General features: G+C 39.5%; 1 protein-coding gene across 1 annotated transcript in view; it reads right to left on the bottom strand.

Annotated features, from left to right (window-relative positions):
* ARAP2 (ArfGAP with RhoGAP domain, ankyrin repeat and PH domain 2) overlaps positions 1-17,419 on the bottom strand; it is a 250,653-nt gene that overhangs the window by 114,875 nt on the left and 118,359 nt on the right. Inside the window, exons 17-21 of the mRNA XM_069977501.1 lie at positions 15,471-15,573; positions 12,325-12,523; positions 5,700-5,763; positions 3,056-3,219; positions 771-983 (exon numbers count right to left, since the gene is read on the bottom strand). Of these exons, the coding sequence (XP_069833602.1) occupies positions 771-983; positions 3,056-3,219; positions 5,700-5,763; positions 12,325-12,523; positions 15,471-15,573 (743 nt within the window). The remainder of the gene's footprint in view (positions 1-770; positions 984-3,055; positions 3,220-5,699; positions 5,764-12,324; positions 12,524-15,470; positions 15,574-17,419) is intronic.

Genomic DNA, 17,419 nt, shown 5'->3' on the forward strand with positions numbered 1-17,419 from the left:
ATCCCCCCAATCTAAACCCTTTCATTTTTAGATCCCTTTGCATAAGTCATAGTATTATTTTATATATATTAAGTGAATAACATAGTATTAATGCTATTATATTATATTATATTATATTATGCATTATAAGCTAATGTGCGTCTCTTCATTACACAACCATGGTTGCCAAGAAAGTATCATTTGTCTCTAAAGCTTACAATCTAACTATTTATTGCAAAGCATAGATGAAATATTGTCTTATTATATGGATCCTATTCCAAAACAGATGTGCTTTTAAACCTGACCTGGAATAAAAACCCTGAGGCCGGCTCAGCATGTCTGGAAAAGGTGCTGTCCAAGACATCTTAGCACATCTCTAAGCCTCCGGGGTCACATGTTCTACTTTAATGCTGCAACCAAATGTAAAGCGCATTGTGCAACTATCCTATGTTCATAGTATGAGGATCTACATAGCTCGGATGAAATGATCTTTAAAGAACATAACAAGAGGAAATGGAGGAGCATAATGTAACCGTTTGCTTCTGATAACATATGTTGCCTTTATTATCAGCTTTCGGTAAAGTGGTAGGCACGGTGTACTGTATTCGCTGACAGCAGGATGTTTCATTCTAATTTTACAGCATAGGAGGCTTACTCTAATAGCATTATGTCTGCTATCTCAGGGGAGTTTAAGCAAAAAATCTTTCACTTAAATAAACATCTTTTACTTAGTAGATGCATTCGTTCAAATGAATAATGAAACAGCTATTTCTGGAACACAGTGTCATTACCTAGGGCAGAGATCCAATATGGATAAAGTTCTTTTGTCAGGAGTGCATCATCTATTTCATATAAGAAACATTTCAGGACATCAGTCACATCTTCCAGCTGATGTCTTCCGACTTTTAGTTTAATGCTCCGTGCATCCTTTTTAAAATCTTCTAACAACTCTCTTACTTTAAGTGGGTTCCCGTTCTTCAGATACAGAGATTTGCTCCCTAAACCTTAATAGAAAGGGACATGAAAATAAACATGTCTTAGCGAATTAAAATAATGTATGTTAAAATGATGTATGAAGTATGTAAACGCTCACTTGTAAGTTATACTCGGCACAAATTATAATAAATCATGGCTTGCCAAAATAGGGGGAAAAAAAGAAGTTGAGTTCTTAAATGATTGCTTTAGCTTCAATCCAGCCTGATGTTAGGAACAATATACTTGAGTCTTACACAAAGGATCTATACATAAAAGTATATATGGGATTGGGTAAAAAAAAAAAAAAAAAAAAAAAACTAAATTCAATACACAAACCTTAAAAAGTCTCCTTCTAGACACAAATATTTTAGCATAGGAAAACCACTTAACTTACTGTTATTCTCCATTATACCCTTTGAAACTTTGGTTGCTGTCAGATTTGTATGTGATTGTATATGATGTACTAGTCAGGCTAAAGTCTTAAAGTCCCTACATACTTTATGCTTATGTCGGCCAAACCTGCCATCAGTATACAATATATGGAGGTCTCCCAAGCCTCTAATGAAGTTGGTGGAGATAAGGGTTATGATGGAATTTTACTGCCCAACCCCTTTGTACTCCAAGAGCTAAGCCATCACCAAAGCTGTCTGGCTGTTGCTTACCCCTCCCTTCTCTATAGACAAAACAGGAGAGATAACTGTTGATTTGGCCAACAACTATTGAAGGTGTATTGCCACATTTAAGTTTATATTCCTCAGCCTAATGTGAAAAGTCTATCCCAGCCACCAGCCGTATAACAACTGCTTCTCCTTCAAAGACTTCACAGGAGAGAAGCAGAGTAGAATGCGGTGGGCCAATTTCTTAAAGGTGAGAACACATGTACGCAAATGTCTGAAATGTGGCAGCCAATCACCGCACAAGTTTCCTAACAAATTGATGCAGTGATTGGTTGCAGGTTTTCTACTATGTGAGGCTGACAATTCATGGTTTTTACCCTTTCTTAGATATTAATATAGCTGCTGATACATGGCAGTTTTACAGTATCTCTCCTTTGGTGTTCATTTAAAAAAAAAATTTGCATAATGTACACTAAAAAATATGCAGCAACTCCAAGGGTATGTTCACACGTTGAGTATAAGCTGCATATTTTATGCTGTGTTCAACTATTTGTTTATATTTATTTATACAGGCAAAACTCCATAGAATAAAATCCACAGTGTATACAAAATGTGTGATGGTTGAGGATAAAAGTGCCGTTTTCAAGAAAACTTCACTTTATTCGATATGCAAATTAAGCGGTTTGTTGCACTGGGGGTGGGATTACGGATTGGGTGGTAGGTAATTTTTTTAAGATAAATAGGCAAAGGAATAGGAACAAAACATTTACACATTTCATGGCAAAAATGTTGGTTAATGGTATATTTGCCAATCCATTTTGAGGCCCCATACTTTGTACTGATGAATACATTTGTATAAGGGACACTGTTTTTCTAACTTGACAAAGCTGTAAATCTAGCTGCCTGAAGCCACCAAAGGGGAGGCTTACTGCATATGGATTTAGCATTCATTTTGAACTAATCCGAAGTTATACTAGACTGTTTGCAGTGAGCTCCCCTAGTGGAAGCTGCAGGCATTACGTCATTATGACACAGTATCATGGGAGAACCGTTTAGTCTTGGACACATCTAAGACTCTATAGCAGTTTCATACTGTGCCTCTATGGTACTATAGGCACGCCACAGAAAGTTGTTGTTCATGAGTTGCTGTCTGCTATTACAATGACATTCTTTACTAAGCAGTCCCCCAGCTCATAATGTTACAGTGTATTTAGGGATAAAAGTCTGTGAATAACTCTTGTTAGACAAGCTACACATTCAGGTCTTACAGTTTTTCTGGCAACATGTTCCGACAAACATCAACACTACAGATCCGAAAGCAGAAGGCTGATTATAATTGCTCATGAAACAACAAGCATCAGCATCCTGACTCCTCTCATTTTAATTGATATACATGTATTGAAAATATACAGATTTTAGCCATCTCACAAATAACTAATATCATTTAGAAACAATCTGCTGAGCATAAAGTCTGTATTACCCACCATACTGTGTAACAAATGCCATACAGCTGTTCACAATAATAGGAATGTTGTTTTTGCAGAGCTGCTGATCCTGTAGTGCATTGCCATCTGTACCTGCTGCTTTTTCTATTGCATGATGCCAGACCATGAAATCCAGTATTGTATGTCCGTGGATATATAATGTCCTGCACATTGGAAAATGGAATTAGAAAATCTAGACACTTTTTTTGCGTATCTATAATGAATTAAATGAAAGAAGAACGTATTGTACAAGCCATTAAAAATACAGTACTGTATCTTGTGCTGCTGTCAATTAACACATTGAACCAAGGTGAAACCATGTTTGAGCACAGCAGCAAAAATAACTTTTACAGTCGGGTTAAAGGGTAATCCAGGAAACTATATATATATATATTTTTTTTTTTTTTTTTTTTTTTTTTTTTTCATAACTCTGCTCAGGCAGATGCTAAGACTATACTTACCTTCCTTGCTCCCATGCTGCTAAACTTTTTTGCTTGTGTCTTATCTTACCACCTGCTATATATAATATATATATATATATATATATATATACATACGTGTATGTATTAGAGCATCTCCTATACCCATGGTCAGCGTATGCCCTTGGTCCCTTGTTGGTGGAGAGTCGGGAGGCCACAATACAACAGGAGGATGCACCACCGCAACTCGGCCAGCAGACATTTTGTGTTCTTGCAGTCTTAAAGGCGTGCTCCAGCGTGGGGGCTGAAATAAAAGACGTCCACTTACCCCCCCGGTTCCAGCGGCGGGTCCCCGGTTCCCGACCGCTTCCGGGTGTCTGACGCCGCCCGAGACGCTACGTCTCAGAGCCGCTCAGCCACTCAGTGAAGGAGGCGGGATCCGAGTGGACTTCAAATAGATCCCGCCTCCTTCACTGAGTGGCTGAGCGGACCTGAGACGTCACGTCTCGGGCCCGCGTCAGACACCCGGAAGCGGCTGGGAACCGGGGACCGGAGCGCCATGATGCGGGACCCGCCGCTGGAACCGGGGAGAGTAGTGGACGTCTTTTATTTCAGCCACCTCCTCCCCAGTCCCCCCAAAAAAGTGCCCCCCCCCGCCGGAGCACCCCTTTAAGGCCTTACCTTATACATCTCATACTGTCAGCCAAACCTGCCACCAGCTGTAGGTTCATCTGACTAATGTTCACACAATGTCCAAAAAAGGAAAAAGGCGTCCGCTTTTTGTGTTTAAAAAGACATCCGTTATTGCATCATTTTAAGTGACATGACTAAAATGCATTGAAGTCTATGGAATAACAGACGTCTTTTCACACATTGTATTGAACAACGGACGTCTTTTTAGGCGTTCGCATTCAATGTGTGAAAAAGACGTCCTTTATTCCATAGACTTCAATGCATTTTAGTCAAGACAAATAAAATGATGCAATAACGGACATCTTTTTAAACACAAAAAGCAGACGCTTTTTTTTCCTTTTTTCGACGTTGTGTGAACATAGCCTAAATATACAATGTTCAATTATATTGGGTATTAGTTTTCTCCTGCAATACCTTTTTATGGACAGTCAAATAAATTCTCCTATTTCCCGACTTTGCTGTCTATTGCCCTAATGGTGCGTTTACACAGAGAGATTTATCAGACAGATTTTTTTAAGCCAAAGCCAGGAATGGATTTAAAAAAGAGCAAAAATCTCAGTCTCTCCTTCATGACTTGTTCCCTGTGTATAGTTTGTACCTGGCTTTGGCTTCAAACATCTGTCAGATAAATTTCTGTGTAAACACTACATTAGGGCAATAAACAGGAAAGTGGGGAAATAGCAAACACACCATAATACTCTAATTGGTTGTATGAACCTTGAATGGTGCCCTAGGCTACCACTTGTCTTGCCTTCCTCATTAACTTGGCCCTGCTCCCCCCTCCTTATATCTCTAATTTAATACAAAGGTACATGGATTCATTTAAGTTTCATATACAGACTCTGTATGGAGGTATTCCACTATAGCCTATTCTGGTTTTGTAAGTTTCAAGCATTTTACAAAAATATTTGCCTACCTCTTGATGGCAAATAAAGGAATATTTTGAACTTAAAAAAAGTGCTGCAGTGCTTTTTTTGAACCACAGACCGATTCCTGTGCATGGTGCAAGTTTATTCCTGGGTACCGGCCCAGCCTGAAGCCCTGGAGGTGGGCCAACCTTCCCCCAGTGTAATGTACCCGTCCCCGTGCACGGGAACTGGGTCACGGTTCAATAAAAGGACTGCGGCATCGGCATCCCTGCGATGGTCTATTCATATAAAAAAACTGTACTTGATGGTACATTCGCTTTAACAACAACTGTGGACGGTGTACTGTGGAAGAAAATAGTGTATAATATAGAGATTTCCCCTGTGCTTTTCTATGAAACTTTGTGTCATGCTCCTCCTCCTCAGGCCCTTCACTAGACACAATGCTGTGTACAAGTTTTTCCTTTGGGTTTCCCTTTAAATTATATTAGGTCATAGAAACTTTTAGCCAATTTGCCTGAGAATATATTTATATGTGGTGTCTTACAAATTCTAAGGATTGTGGTTGTTTAATTAAAAAAGTGAAAAATGGTTCCTCGCACTTGTCACATTTGTTTTCTACACCTTCTGCAAAAATAATGTAACATCATTTTGTAAAATTATTACCTTCCATTTTCAACGAGTATTACAACATTTCTCTTTTCTCCATTTATCATGGTTGAACTTCGTGCTAGAAAACAAATACAAGTTAAATTATGGATCTTTGAAATTTTCCATATATTTGAGCTACATCAGTATGACATAATTATTAACTGAAGAAATTTATAATAGTAACTTAGATGTCATGGTCTGAATAGGTTTAGGGTTATTCTTATCATAAGCACATACAGCTAATTCACAGAATATGCCATACATATCTGGCATCCCAGGCTCAATCCCCAACTTCCCAACCAGCCTTTCCTATAGTGAATAAATAGAAAGTTTACACAAATAACGAAAATAAAATAAAATAGGGTGTCTGTAAACTGTGCAAACACATCTCAAATCTAACAGATGTCTTTCTTATAAAACATTTTATGTCATATTGTGAAGTGCTATGTTTGTGTTAACCAATTTTTTTTTTTTTTTTTACTTTTTTTTAACAGAAGTTTTAGACTGCCATTTGTTGTGTATTGCACCTTTAAATTGCTGCCATATCTGTTAGTTCCTAGATGCCATAAAGAAGTTAGCAAGGGCTAGAATGGGGAACCCACTGTGTGACTTTAATTTGTTGGAATCAAGGCCGCTCCACCCATAAGGCATGGTGAAGTCCTGGAAAGGGAGAGTGGTGAAGGATCTGTGTCACATGACCCACAGGTCCTGAAACTTACAGTTTGTAACGACCGGCCTAACAGCAGATAGTAAGAGGGGAAGACAAAGCTGTAAGCTGTGCTTATGTGTGTGCATGTACTGTATGTGTGTGTCAGTGTGTTTATGTATGTATGTATACATGTATGCATTTGTGTGTGTGTGTGCGTCAGTGTGTTTATGTATGTATATGTGTATACATCTGTATGTATACTGTATCTATGTGTGTGTCAGTGTGTGTATGTACTGTATCTTTGTGTGCGTCAGTATGTGTGTATGTATCTGTGTGTGTGTATGTACTGTATCTATGTGTATGTCAGTATGTTTATGATTGTATACATATATGCATTTGTATGTGTGTGTGTCAGTGTGTTTATGTCAGGGCCGGCTCCAGGTTTTTGCGGGCCCTTGGGCGACAGAGCCTCAACAGGCCCCTCATCCATGCACTATGCACCATCATCCACACACTATGCACAATTACTTGAAATACCACTAACATACACAAACACACTGACACTGACAGACAATGATTGACTGACAGACACTGACACACTGAAGCACTGACTGACTTACACTGACACAAAGCACTTACAGCTCAGTCTTCTCCCTCTTCCTCTCGGGCTGCTCTCCACACTGTAAGATTGAGGACATTCAGGTCATGTGATCAGGTCCTTCACCCTTTTCTCTCTCTGTGCAGGTCCTGCTCCATCTCCTGTGTCTTCTGATGTTCAGCCTACTCAACCCTGCACTAGAGTGAGCAGGTTGAACATTAAAACACTGGGCCCCTCTCCTCCTATGGGCCCCTAGAGGCGCTGTGGGCCCTGGCACTTCCGCAGGTAAGCCCTGTGCGGACGCCGGCCCTGGTTTATCTATCTATATATGTATGCAATTGTGTGTACAGTCAGGGACGGTTTTAGACTACATGTGGCCCTGGGCAAAGTTGGGTCCCCAAATGCTGAAATATTTTAGCAACAATTTAAGGTCCCCATACATTTTACTCTTTTGTTGGTGATACCTGTTGCTCCTGGTGGGTTCGGCCATCAGTGTAAGGTGTATGGGGCTCTCTGGACAGTCCTCTGACAGATGATATCAGTGGACATAGGGGGTCGAGATTGATGGAAAATCAATGCCCAACCTCTTTGTTCTGAGAGAGATAAGCCGCCATCAGATCTGTATGGCTATGGCTTTCCCCTCTCATAGAGAACACAGGAAAACTCAGATGTGCCAAATTTCTGTGTATGGGGAGGACGGGACCAGATGGGAGAGATAATTGTCAGCTGAAGGATTGTTCAGCCAGCAGTTATTGGAAGCGTACGGCCACTTTTAAGGCCGCATTACACGGCCTGATATTCTGCAGAAGTGAGCGCCAATCTGGTAGAATGGAGCTCGGTTAGAGAGCAAAAGCTATGGAGGAGATATATCAAACTGGTGTAAACAAGAATTGGCTCAGTTGCCCCTAGCAACCAATCAGATTCCACCTACTTAGAATCTGAGTAATGAAAGGTGGAATCTGATTGGTTGCTAGGGGCAACTGAGCCAGTTTCACTTTACACCATGTTTGATAAATCTCCCCCTATGTGTATATATACAGTATATCATTAGTGATGTGTGTGCAATCCTTGCTGCATATAGTAAACAATAAAGATATATACTACCTGATCACGTTCTCCAGTGACCTCAGGCCTTGTCTGTGATATATACTACCTGATCATGTTCCCCAGTGTCCTCACAGAGTGATATCGTCCTGATTCGGACAATTTTTGCTCCATGTATTAGGGCCCTTACTCAGTTCAGAAGGTTACATGCCGGGACTGCCGTTACATGCCGGGACTGCCGCTACATGCCGGGACCGCCGCTACATGCAGGGACCGCCGCTACATGCAGGGACTGCCCCTACATGTCAGGACTGCCCCTACATGTCAAGACCGCCGCTACATTCTTGGACTGCCACTACATGTCAGGACTGCCGCTACATGCCAGGACTGCCGCTAAATGCCAGGACTGCCCCTACATGTCAGGACTGCCGCTAGTGGTGTAAACACAAGAACTATTTATATGAATTGCTTTAAAAAAATAAATAAAAAAAATCACTATAATCAGGACCAAATATTACCTCCATACCGTTATTGAAGAAAACACACTATATATAGGCCAATATTACCACCATAAAGTGACCGCCCCATAATGACTCTATATACACTATATACAGACCAATATTACCACCATAGAGTGACCACCGCATAATGACTCTATATACACTATATACAGACCAATATTACCGCCATAGAGTGACCACCACATAATGACTCTATATACACTATATACAGACCAATATTACCGCTATAGACTGACCACTGTATAATAAATGACTCTATATACACTGTATACAGACCAATATTATGTGGCTGTCACTCTATGGCTGTACTATTGGTCTGTATATAGTGTATATATAGAGTCATTATGTGGCAGTCAATCTATGGCAGTAATGACTCTATATATACGCTATATACAGACCAATATTACCGCCATAGACTGACCACCACATAATAACTCTATATACACACTATATACAGACCAATATTACCGCCATAGATTGATCACTGCATAATGACTCTATATACAGACCAATATTATTGCCATAGACTGACCCCTGTATAATGACTCTATATACACTGTATGCACACCAATATTATGTGGCGATCACTCTATGGCTGTACTATATACAGTATACTGTACTGTGGCTGTACTGTATATAATGTCATTATGTGGTAGTCAATCTATGGCAGTAATGACTCTATATATACGCTATATACAGACCAATATTACCGCCATAGAGTGACCACTGCATAATGACTCTATATACGGACCAAAATTACTGCCATAGACTGACCCCTGTATAATGACTCTATATACACACTATATACAGACCAATATTATGTGGCGATCACTCTATGGTTGTACTATTGGTCTGTATATAGTGTGTATATAGAGTCATTATGTGGTGGTCACTGTATGGCAGTAATATTGGTCTGTATATAGTGTCATTATGTGGTAGTCAATCTATGGCAATAATGACTCTATATATACGCTATATACAGACCAATATTAATGCCAAAGAGTGACCACTGTATAATGACACTATATACAGACCAATATTACCGCCATAGAGTGACCACTGCATAATGACTCTATGTACAGACCAAAATTACTGCCATAGACTGACCCCTGTATAATGACTCTATATACACTATATACAGACCAATATATTGTGGCGATCACTCTATGGTTGTACTATTGGTCTGTATATAGTGTGTATATAGAGTAATTATGTAATGGTCACTGTATGGCGGTAATATTCGTCTGTATATAGTGTCATTATGTGGTAGTCAATCTATGGCAGTAATGACTCTATATATACGCTATATACCAGGGGTGGGGAACCTCCGGCCCGAGGGCTGCATCCAGGGACATGACTGATGGGGGTTAACTAGGCTACCTGGGACTTGACTGATGGGGGTTAACTAGGCTACCAGGGACATGACTGATGGGGGTTAACTAGGCCACCAGGGACATGCCTGATGGGGGTTAACTAGGCTACCAGGGACATGACTGATGGGGGTTAACAAGTCCACTAGGGATATGACTGATGTGGGTTAACTAGGCTACCAGGGACATGACTTGGGGGTTAACTACAATAGCAGGGGCATCACTGCGGGTTAACTACAATAGCAGGGGCATCACTGGGGGTTAACTACAATAGCAGGGGCATCACTGGGGGTTAACTACAATAGCAGGGGCATCACTGGGGGTTAACTACAATAGCAGGGGCATCACTGGGGGTTAACTACAATAGCAGGGGCATCACTGGGGGTAAACTACAATAGCAGGGGCATCACAGGGGATTAACTACAATAGCAGGGGCATCACTGGGGGTTAACTACAATAGCAGGGGCACTAGGGAAACAACACTTTGCCCTGCCCTGGGTGCTGCAAACCCACACTAATTGCCGTGCACGGTATGCGGCCCTCAAATGATTTTATTAATGCCCGACTGGCCCTCGACATGGAAAGGGTTCCCCACCCCTGCTATATACAGACCAATATTAATGCCAAAGAGTGACCACTGCATAATGACACTATATACAGACCAATATTAACGCCATACAGTGACCACCACCTAAGGACTGAATACCATCTTATTTTTTTCTCAATAAAATACACCGTATTGCCTTAGTGATGTCATCATAAGCTATACATAGGAGCTGCAGCAATTACATAGGACTGATGAGGCCGGAGAATGGCTGCAGCTCCTTTACACAGTCTATTCATCTCAACACTTGGAGTCAGCAATATATATATATATATATATATATATATATATATATATATATATATATATATATATATATACACACACACACACACACACACCATTATATATATATATATATATATATATATATACATACACACACTCACACATCCATGAAAACACATTATACAGATTCAAACCATCCAGTCCATACACTATACACATGACATGTAACACACACTACATTTATCCATTATACACTTACATTCATACACATTACACACTACATATACAGTATACTTACTCCCTCTAGCATGCTGGGTGTAGTGGTGAATCCCCCTCATGTTCCTTGCAGCAGCAGCAGGCTGTCATCCTCACCCGGCAGCCCTCTCCTCCATCGTCCCGACAGCTCCACACCAGGAGGAGGAAGTCACGTGCAGTAAGAGGAGCTGGAGGCAGGGGGAGGGGGAGCAGACACCGAGCCCAGCGTCCTGCAGCCTCTGTGTGACCCCTGATAGCAGCAGCCAGGGATCACTCCCAGACGCAGCAGGACCCTGTCTGTGCTCTCCTCTCCTACTGGAACTGCGGTATGTGGTTCCCATATACACTGCCCTATCTCCATTTTGCAATTCATTAGCATTTATTTCAATTTAACAATCAGGTAATTGACAGGTTTGTTTCCAAAGATGTTCTGTAACAGTTGCTATTTATGTTCAGCTATTGTCTCTATTTGTAAGACCCCTGGTGGTGGGGCATTATTTCAGTGTTTGCCTTAAAAAGCGCTCAATTACAGCCTCTTTGGCCACGTCATACCGTTATGAGACAACATCTTCTGGAGAAGGCTAGCAGGACTGCTATTTTGTGCATGCATTTGTCCCAGCTCTAAAACCACACATGTGGAAGTGAAGGACAACAATTTTAGGAGGCAGGATGAAGGGTTGTAACTCCAAACCATGACAAAAAAAGACAAACCCCATTAAACCTCCGCTACTGGATTATTGCTGACACAAATAGAGGGGACAGCAACAATCAGTGTATTGTAATGCAATGAACATCTTCTGCCCAGCAGATACTGTTCTGACTAAGTTGGGGTCGGTTAACTGACGCAAGAGACAGTATTGGTATTTTTGGGGTATACCGCCCAGCCCTACAGCCAGGTGAACATCACTTCATGTTAATTGGAATGGGTATTGTTCATTATTTTAACTACACCACCAGCCATGGAGAGTTTTTTTTTTCTTCTTAAACAACACCTTTAAAGCGAATGTTCCATCAAGTATTACCCATGTATAGAACCCATGTATTAGAATCAATGGAGCTGTGTAATAAAAGGGAGGGGGTTTCATCCGACTCGGGGCGGGCCGGCACGCCTCCAGTGCTTCACCCCCGGCCTGGTACCTGTGAACAGAACGGTGCCCTACATGGGAACCGGGCCGCAGTTCAAAAAAGGACCACTGCAACGGCTTCACCGCAAGTACTTAAAGCTAATGAACCTGATGGTACATTCGCTTAAACCATCATCATACAGTGATATGACACAGCTCAAGAAACTCTAGGACAGCACTCTTCACTCATCATTTGCACTGAATAGTTTCATTGTAAAGAAATTAAAATAAAACTATATAATCTTACTCAGTTCCTGCAGTTTTTTAAGATGAATTTTGTGTCCTTTAGCATCTCCTCGCCCGTGATAGTAGTGTAGGCAACTTTTCTCCAAGGCAAACCAACCTTCTTTCCATTCCATAAGGCTATATGTGTCTTTGTAATATAAGTATCCAATTAAATCAAATTCTAATTCTGTTAAATATTCATCTACAGCAGGAACAAAATTCTAGAAGAAATAGGTGGAATAGAATATATATCACTGTAAATAACACATACAGTAAAGCGTAAAATCATATTTAAAATGATATGACACAATAATTACAATTGCTTTCTAGAGTGGATTATGGTGTTCTTCCACAAAGTTAGACTACATTCATACCTTGTGTAAGTTTGTCCATAATTGCAAAAGAATTATCCATTATAATCAATGGAGCCACTTCACAGTAGAGAGGGGATATCATCACACTGGGGGCGGCGGGCCCATCCCCAGTGCATAGAGTTGGGCCTATGCACGGCAAAAGAACAGTGCCAAGAGCGGGAACCGAATGGTGTTTCACAAAAAGGACCACACCACCGGCAACCCCCACACTGGTGCCTTTCTGCCAGTGATAAATTTAAGGCTGGGTTAACACTACGTTTTTGCAATGTTTTTTTTTTTTTGCAAAAATTGGGTGAAAATCGGGACTGATCAAAACGGATCAGTTTCTTTTTAACGGACACAAAAATGAAGTAGACTACGTTTTTTGTGTGCGTTAAAAAAAAAGGGATCCGTTTTGGTTCATTTTTGTTATAATGGAATTCAATGGAAAAACGGATCAAAAGGTATGCACACACACGCATCTGTTTTTCGTGCATTTTTTGCAAAAGCAGAAAAAAAACGGACTGCAAAAGCGTAGTGTGAACCCAGCCTAACTGTACATTCATTTTAATAATCTTGGTACTGTAATCTACCCCTTACCCTAGCTACTTTGATTTCCCTCCTCTGCACCTCAGCACCTCGGCTCAGTCATATCCTTCTTTTATGCAAGTGCTCAGAACTGTGCACAATATTGCATGTGTAATCTTTTAATTGATTAGAGGCAAAACTTTGGGGGAAATTTATCTAACATGGTAGAATTGTCCTAGTTGCCCCTAGCAACCAATCAGATTCCACCTTTCATTTTTTAAAGAATCTGTGAGGAATGAAAAGTGGAATCTGATTAGTTGCTAGGAGCAACTAAGACAATTCTACTTTACACCAGTTTGATAAATCTCACCCTATGTTCTTGTCATGAGCATCTACTTTGATGAACCCCATGTATTTATTTATCTTTGCAGCAGCTGTCAGGCACTAGTTGGTAAAGTTAAGTTTAATGTCTTCTTAAACCCCCAAGTGCATAACTTTACAACTTTCTACATTATTTATTTATAGAAACCTCTGCTCATTTTCAGCTAAATAGTCAAGTAGGCGGTCCTACTCAGTAATTTGCATCCTTCAATGTATGAGTGTACATAAAGAGATAGGTGTCAATGTTCAGGGTCCTATACATTACACAGTGTACCAGAAAAATAAGTGGAACTACCCTCACCTGGTGCTATAAAGAATTAGATCAACATAGCATGGGTAATGAGCAATACAGAACATATACTGTAGTACCATACCTTACTGTAGAGAGTAGATACTAAACAGCAAATTGGTGAATAGACCAGTACAGGGGTTTTACCAGTTATATGTCTAATCGGATCACTCAAATTGCCATTGCCGTGGTTGCCATGTAAATTGCAGCCCGTTGAGGTTTTGATAAAATGTCGTGAGAATTTTTTGAATAAATACACAAAGAAAGGTAAAAGTGTATAAATCTGTATAACTTATATTTACATATCTTACCATTAAAATGTTAAAGCAGTGGGACAGTAAGATCATAAGAATGAGCAATAATATGTCAAATAGTTTGGAGTTATGGGAACAATGTGGTCCTCTTTAAAGACCATTCACATACCAATAATTTATAGTGAATAAAAAGTGAATCTGTCACCCTCTGACTGCCTACTGAGCTGGCAGTATCAATAAATAGGTTTCAATAACAGCATTCAGAACATATTTTTTTTTTTTTTTTTTTTTTTTTATAAAAAAAAACTTTATTTGGGCTATAATGTCAAAGAGGCAGGCCTATAGTTCTTTGGGTTCTAGCACTCCTATAATACTAGCAATCAGGGTTGTACAGTATGTATACAACATAGTAAGGTGTAGCGGTGTTAGGGTACAGAGAACAATAGGCTCCGCCTCTTCAACCTTATTAACAGTCCAAATAAACATTTTTTTTATGAAAATAAAAACAGACACACAGACAATGGCTATGTTCAGACTCTGTATGGCTATGTTCAGACGCTGTATGGCTATGTCACAAAATGGCCAGTTTCTGAAAAGATCATCCCGGCCGTGCGCGCCTTCATCAGAACCCCCACTGCACACTATGGAGCGTGCGGCCAGAGCCGCTCGCTCCACTGTGTGCACTTACAGGGTTTTCTGCGGCCACTATTCTGTGAATAGCGGCCGCAGAAAACTGACATGTCAGTTGTTTGCAAAGATGCTAGAGAACCCGGCCGGAGCATATACTATGTGTATACACTCCAGCCGGGATTCCATAGACGGCCAGGTAACATATATTTTCCTATTAATCACGGCCGTTGGTTCAATTGGTAACAACGGCCGTACTTTTACGAAAATATACTGTGTGTGAACATGGCCAAAAAAGGTATGTCCTGAATGATTTCATTTAAATTTATCTAGTAATGTCAACAGTTTCAGGGGGTGACAGATTCACTTCTCATTACCTCATATCCATATTTGAAAATGTCCAAGTAACATATTGTTAGAATACTGTCAAGCTGTTTGTTTCACACCAATATTCACACAAAGTGCTACAGTTTATTTTATCTGGAAAACCATTTCCAATACCTTATGACAATAGAATATTTCCATGCATGTAATGTATGTATTTACCCGTAAGCACAGTATATTTAAATGAAAAGAACATAAAAAATGCACATTATAAAGTACACTGCAAAACACATATAAATATATAAATTTAAAACATTACAGCTGGTTCCTTTGAGATCCTACTGTTAACAGCTCCAATTTATTTTATGCTAATGCCTTAGGCTTAACTTTATCAGATAATTATCAGCATTACCTTAGATATTGCCTTGGCCCATTCTCTCTGAGACTCTGCATTTTCAGCCTTGAAAAGAAACATACGTTCCGACAATAAGTAGATCTCAAAGGTAAATACGGCCCTAGAGCAAACATAAAAAAAAGTTGTACTGTATTTAGATTCTATAATCTAACATAGCCAGAGGCTTAATTCCCTTTAATAGCATCTACAGTTTCAAGCCCCGGTAGAATACTTACTCATATCTGTGGGTGAGGGAAAAAAAATTCGAATAAGATCTGATATATTGAAAGTATAAAAAATAGCCCTATATAGAGAAACCAGCAGCGCTTAAGTACATTCCATATACGACACCTTTAAATTTCCTGCTTTTACCCAGAGAATTGAAAACAATTATATTTAATTCCCGGTAAAGACTTTCGGCGGCTGTTCACAAATAGTCAATAACCACTTAGAAGTTTTTTGTCTTCTTTGACTAAATGCCTATTTGTTCTTGCAATATATCTGATACAATTATTTTATAGATTTACAGCTCATTTCCTAAAGCTATTTAAAAGTAGCGCTCATTTAAAATACTGCTAGATTATCCTTGCGGAAAACTTTGATATAGAGACATATTATTTTTCTTTTTTTTTCTTTTTTTAATTATTTAAATTAATACACAGTGTTATCTTGGATATAATGATAATTGCTGTTTAGATTTCTTCAGCTTCACACTAAGAAATATGTGTTCAATCAGTGAAACTCCAGTGTATAGTGAAAGGCAGAATAAAAATGTAATAGAGATTAATGCAATCAATTTTGGAGGTATTCTTTTCACTCCAATGGTACAAAGAGTGGAGGGAGTTGATGGCGAGAATTAATGTAACGGAGTTAGTGAGATAGCAAATGCATCATTTTCTGAAATGCAGAGTGTTACTAATAATGAATTGTATGAAACATTTAAAAGGCGAAGTTGCACAGCGCTCGGGAGGAAAAGAAATGATTTTTTTTTTCCTATGGAAAGAAAAACAAACCTCAGACAGCTTTTTATGTGCCCTTTTCAGCGAGCACCTTGGAGTAAATTGGCAGTCTGACATATGCTATATTTGTAATTACCTTTAAAGTTAAAATACACTTAGTTATGTTTTAAAAGGCCTCTCAGACAAATTACAGGAGCTAAATAGGCAACCCTCGCTGAGTTCCATTGATCATGCTAAAAGCAATCCATTTTAGTTAAAACTAATTATTGTTCAGTGGAAAACAGAAGTATTTTATTGCGTCCATTAGCAGAAAATTATTCTGATTGCTGCCCTTTAAACTGTAAGGCAGACTGAATGCAATGCTTCTTTTCTAAGAAACTGTAAATTGATGAAAATGGCTAAACTAGGTATATAAATAATACTCTAATAAAAACACTTGGCAAAAATAAAAAAAATAAAAAATTGTAGTGGAGTAAAAAGATAAAAGCAAACCCAGTAGTGGGTTAAAATTTATAACAAAAATCTTTAAAATATTTCTGAATTTTTTTAATTGTGTATAATAACGTGAATAGTAAAAAAAAAATTAAAAAAAGACGAGAGTATGGGTCCCCAAAACTGTGGCCCTCCAGCTGTTGCAAAACCAAAATTCCCATCATGCCCGGACAGCTAAAGCTTTGGCTGTCCAGGCATGATGGGAAATGTAGTATTGCAACAACTGGAGGTCCCCAGTTTAGAGACCCAAAGTTTAGAGGGACATCTATGAAAATGTGGCCCTGGATGCACCCCTGGAAATACGCCAGCCGTATCCCCGATAAGGCAGCGCCTCCTGCATCTGATTTATTAAGAATTACGCCAGCTCTAAGGGATTTGATCAAATCCCAGGAAATAATGAAATGACCACGCTGTTCCATCATTTCCCTAGGGATTTGATCAAATCGCTGACCCCTTTCAGGGAAATGATGTGATGGAATTAACTTTATCATTTCCCCAGCAACATAGAATTTGCTT

The sequence above is a fragment of the Dendropsophus ebraccatus genome, chromosome 7 (genome assembly GCF_027789765.1).
Source record: "Dendropsophus ebraccatus isolate aDenEbr1 chromosome 7, aDenEbr1.pat, whole genome shotgun sequence".
NCBI lineage: Eukaryota > Metazoa > Chordata > Amphibia > Anura > Hylidae > Dendropsophus > Dendropsophus ebraccatus.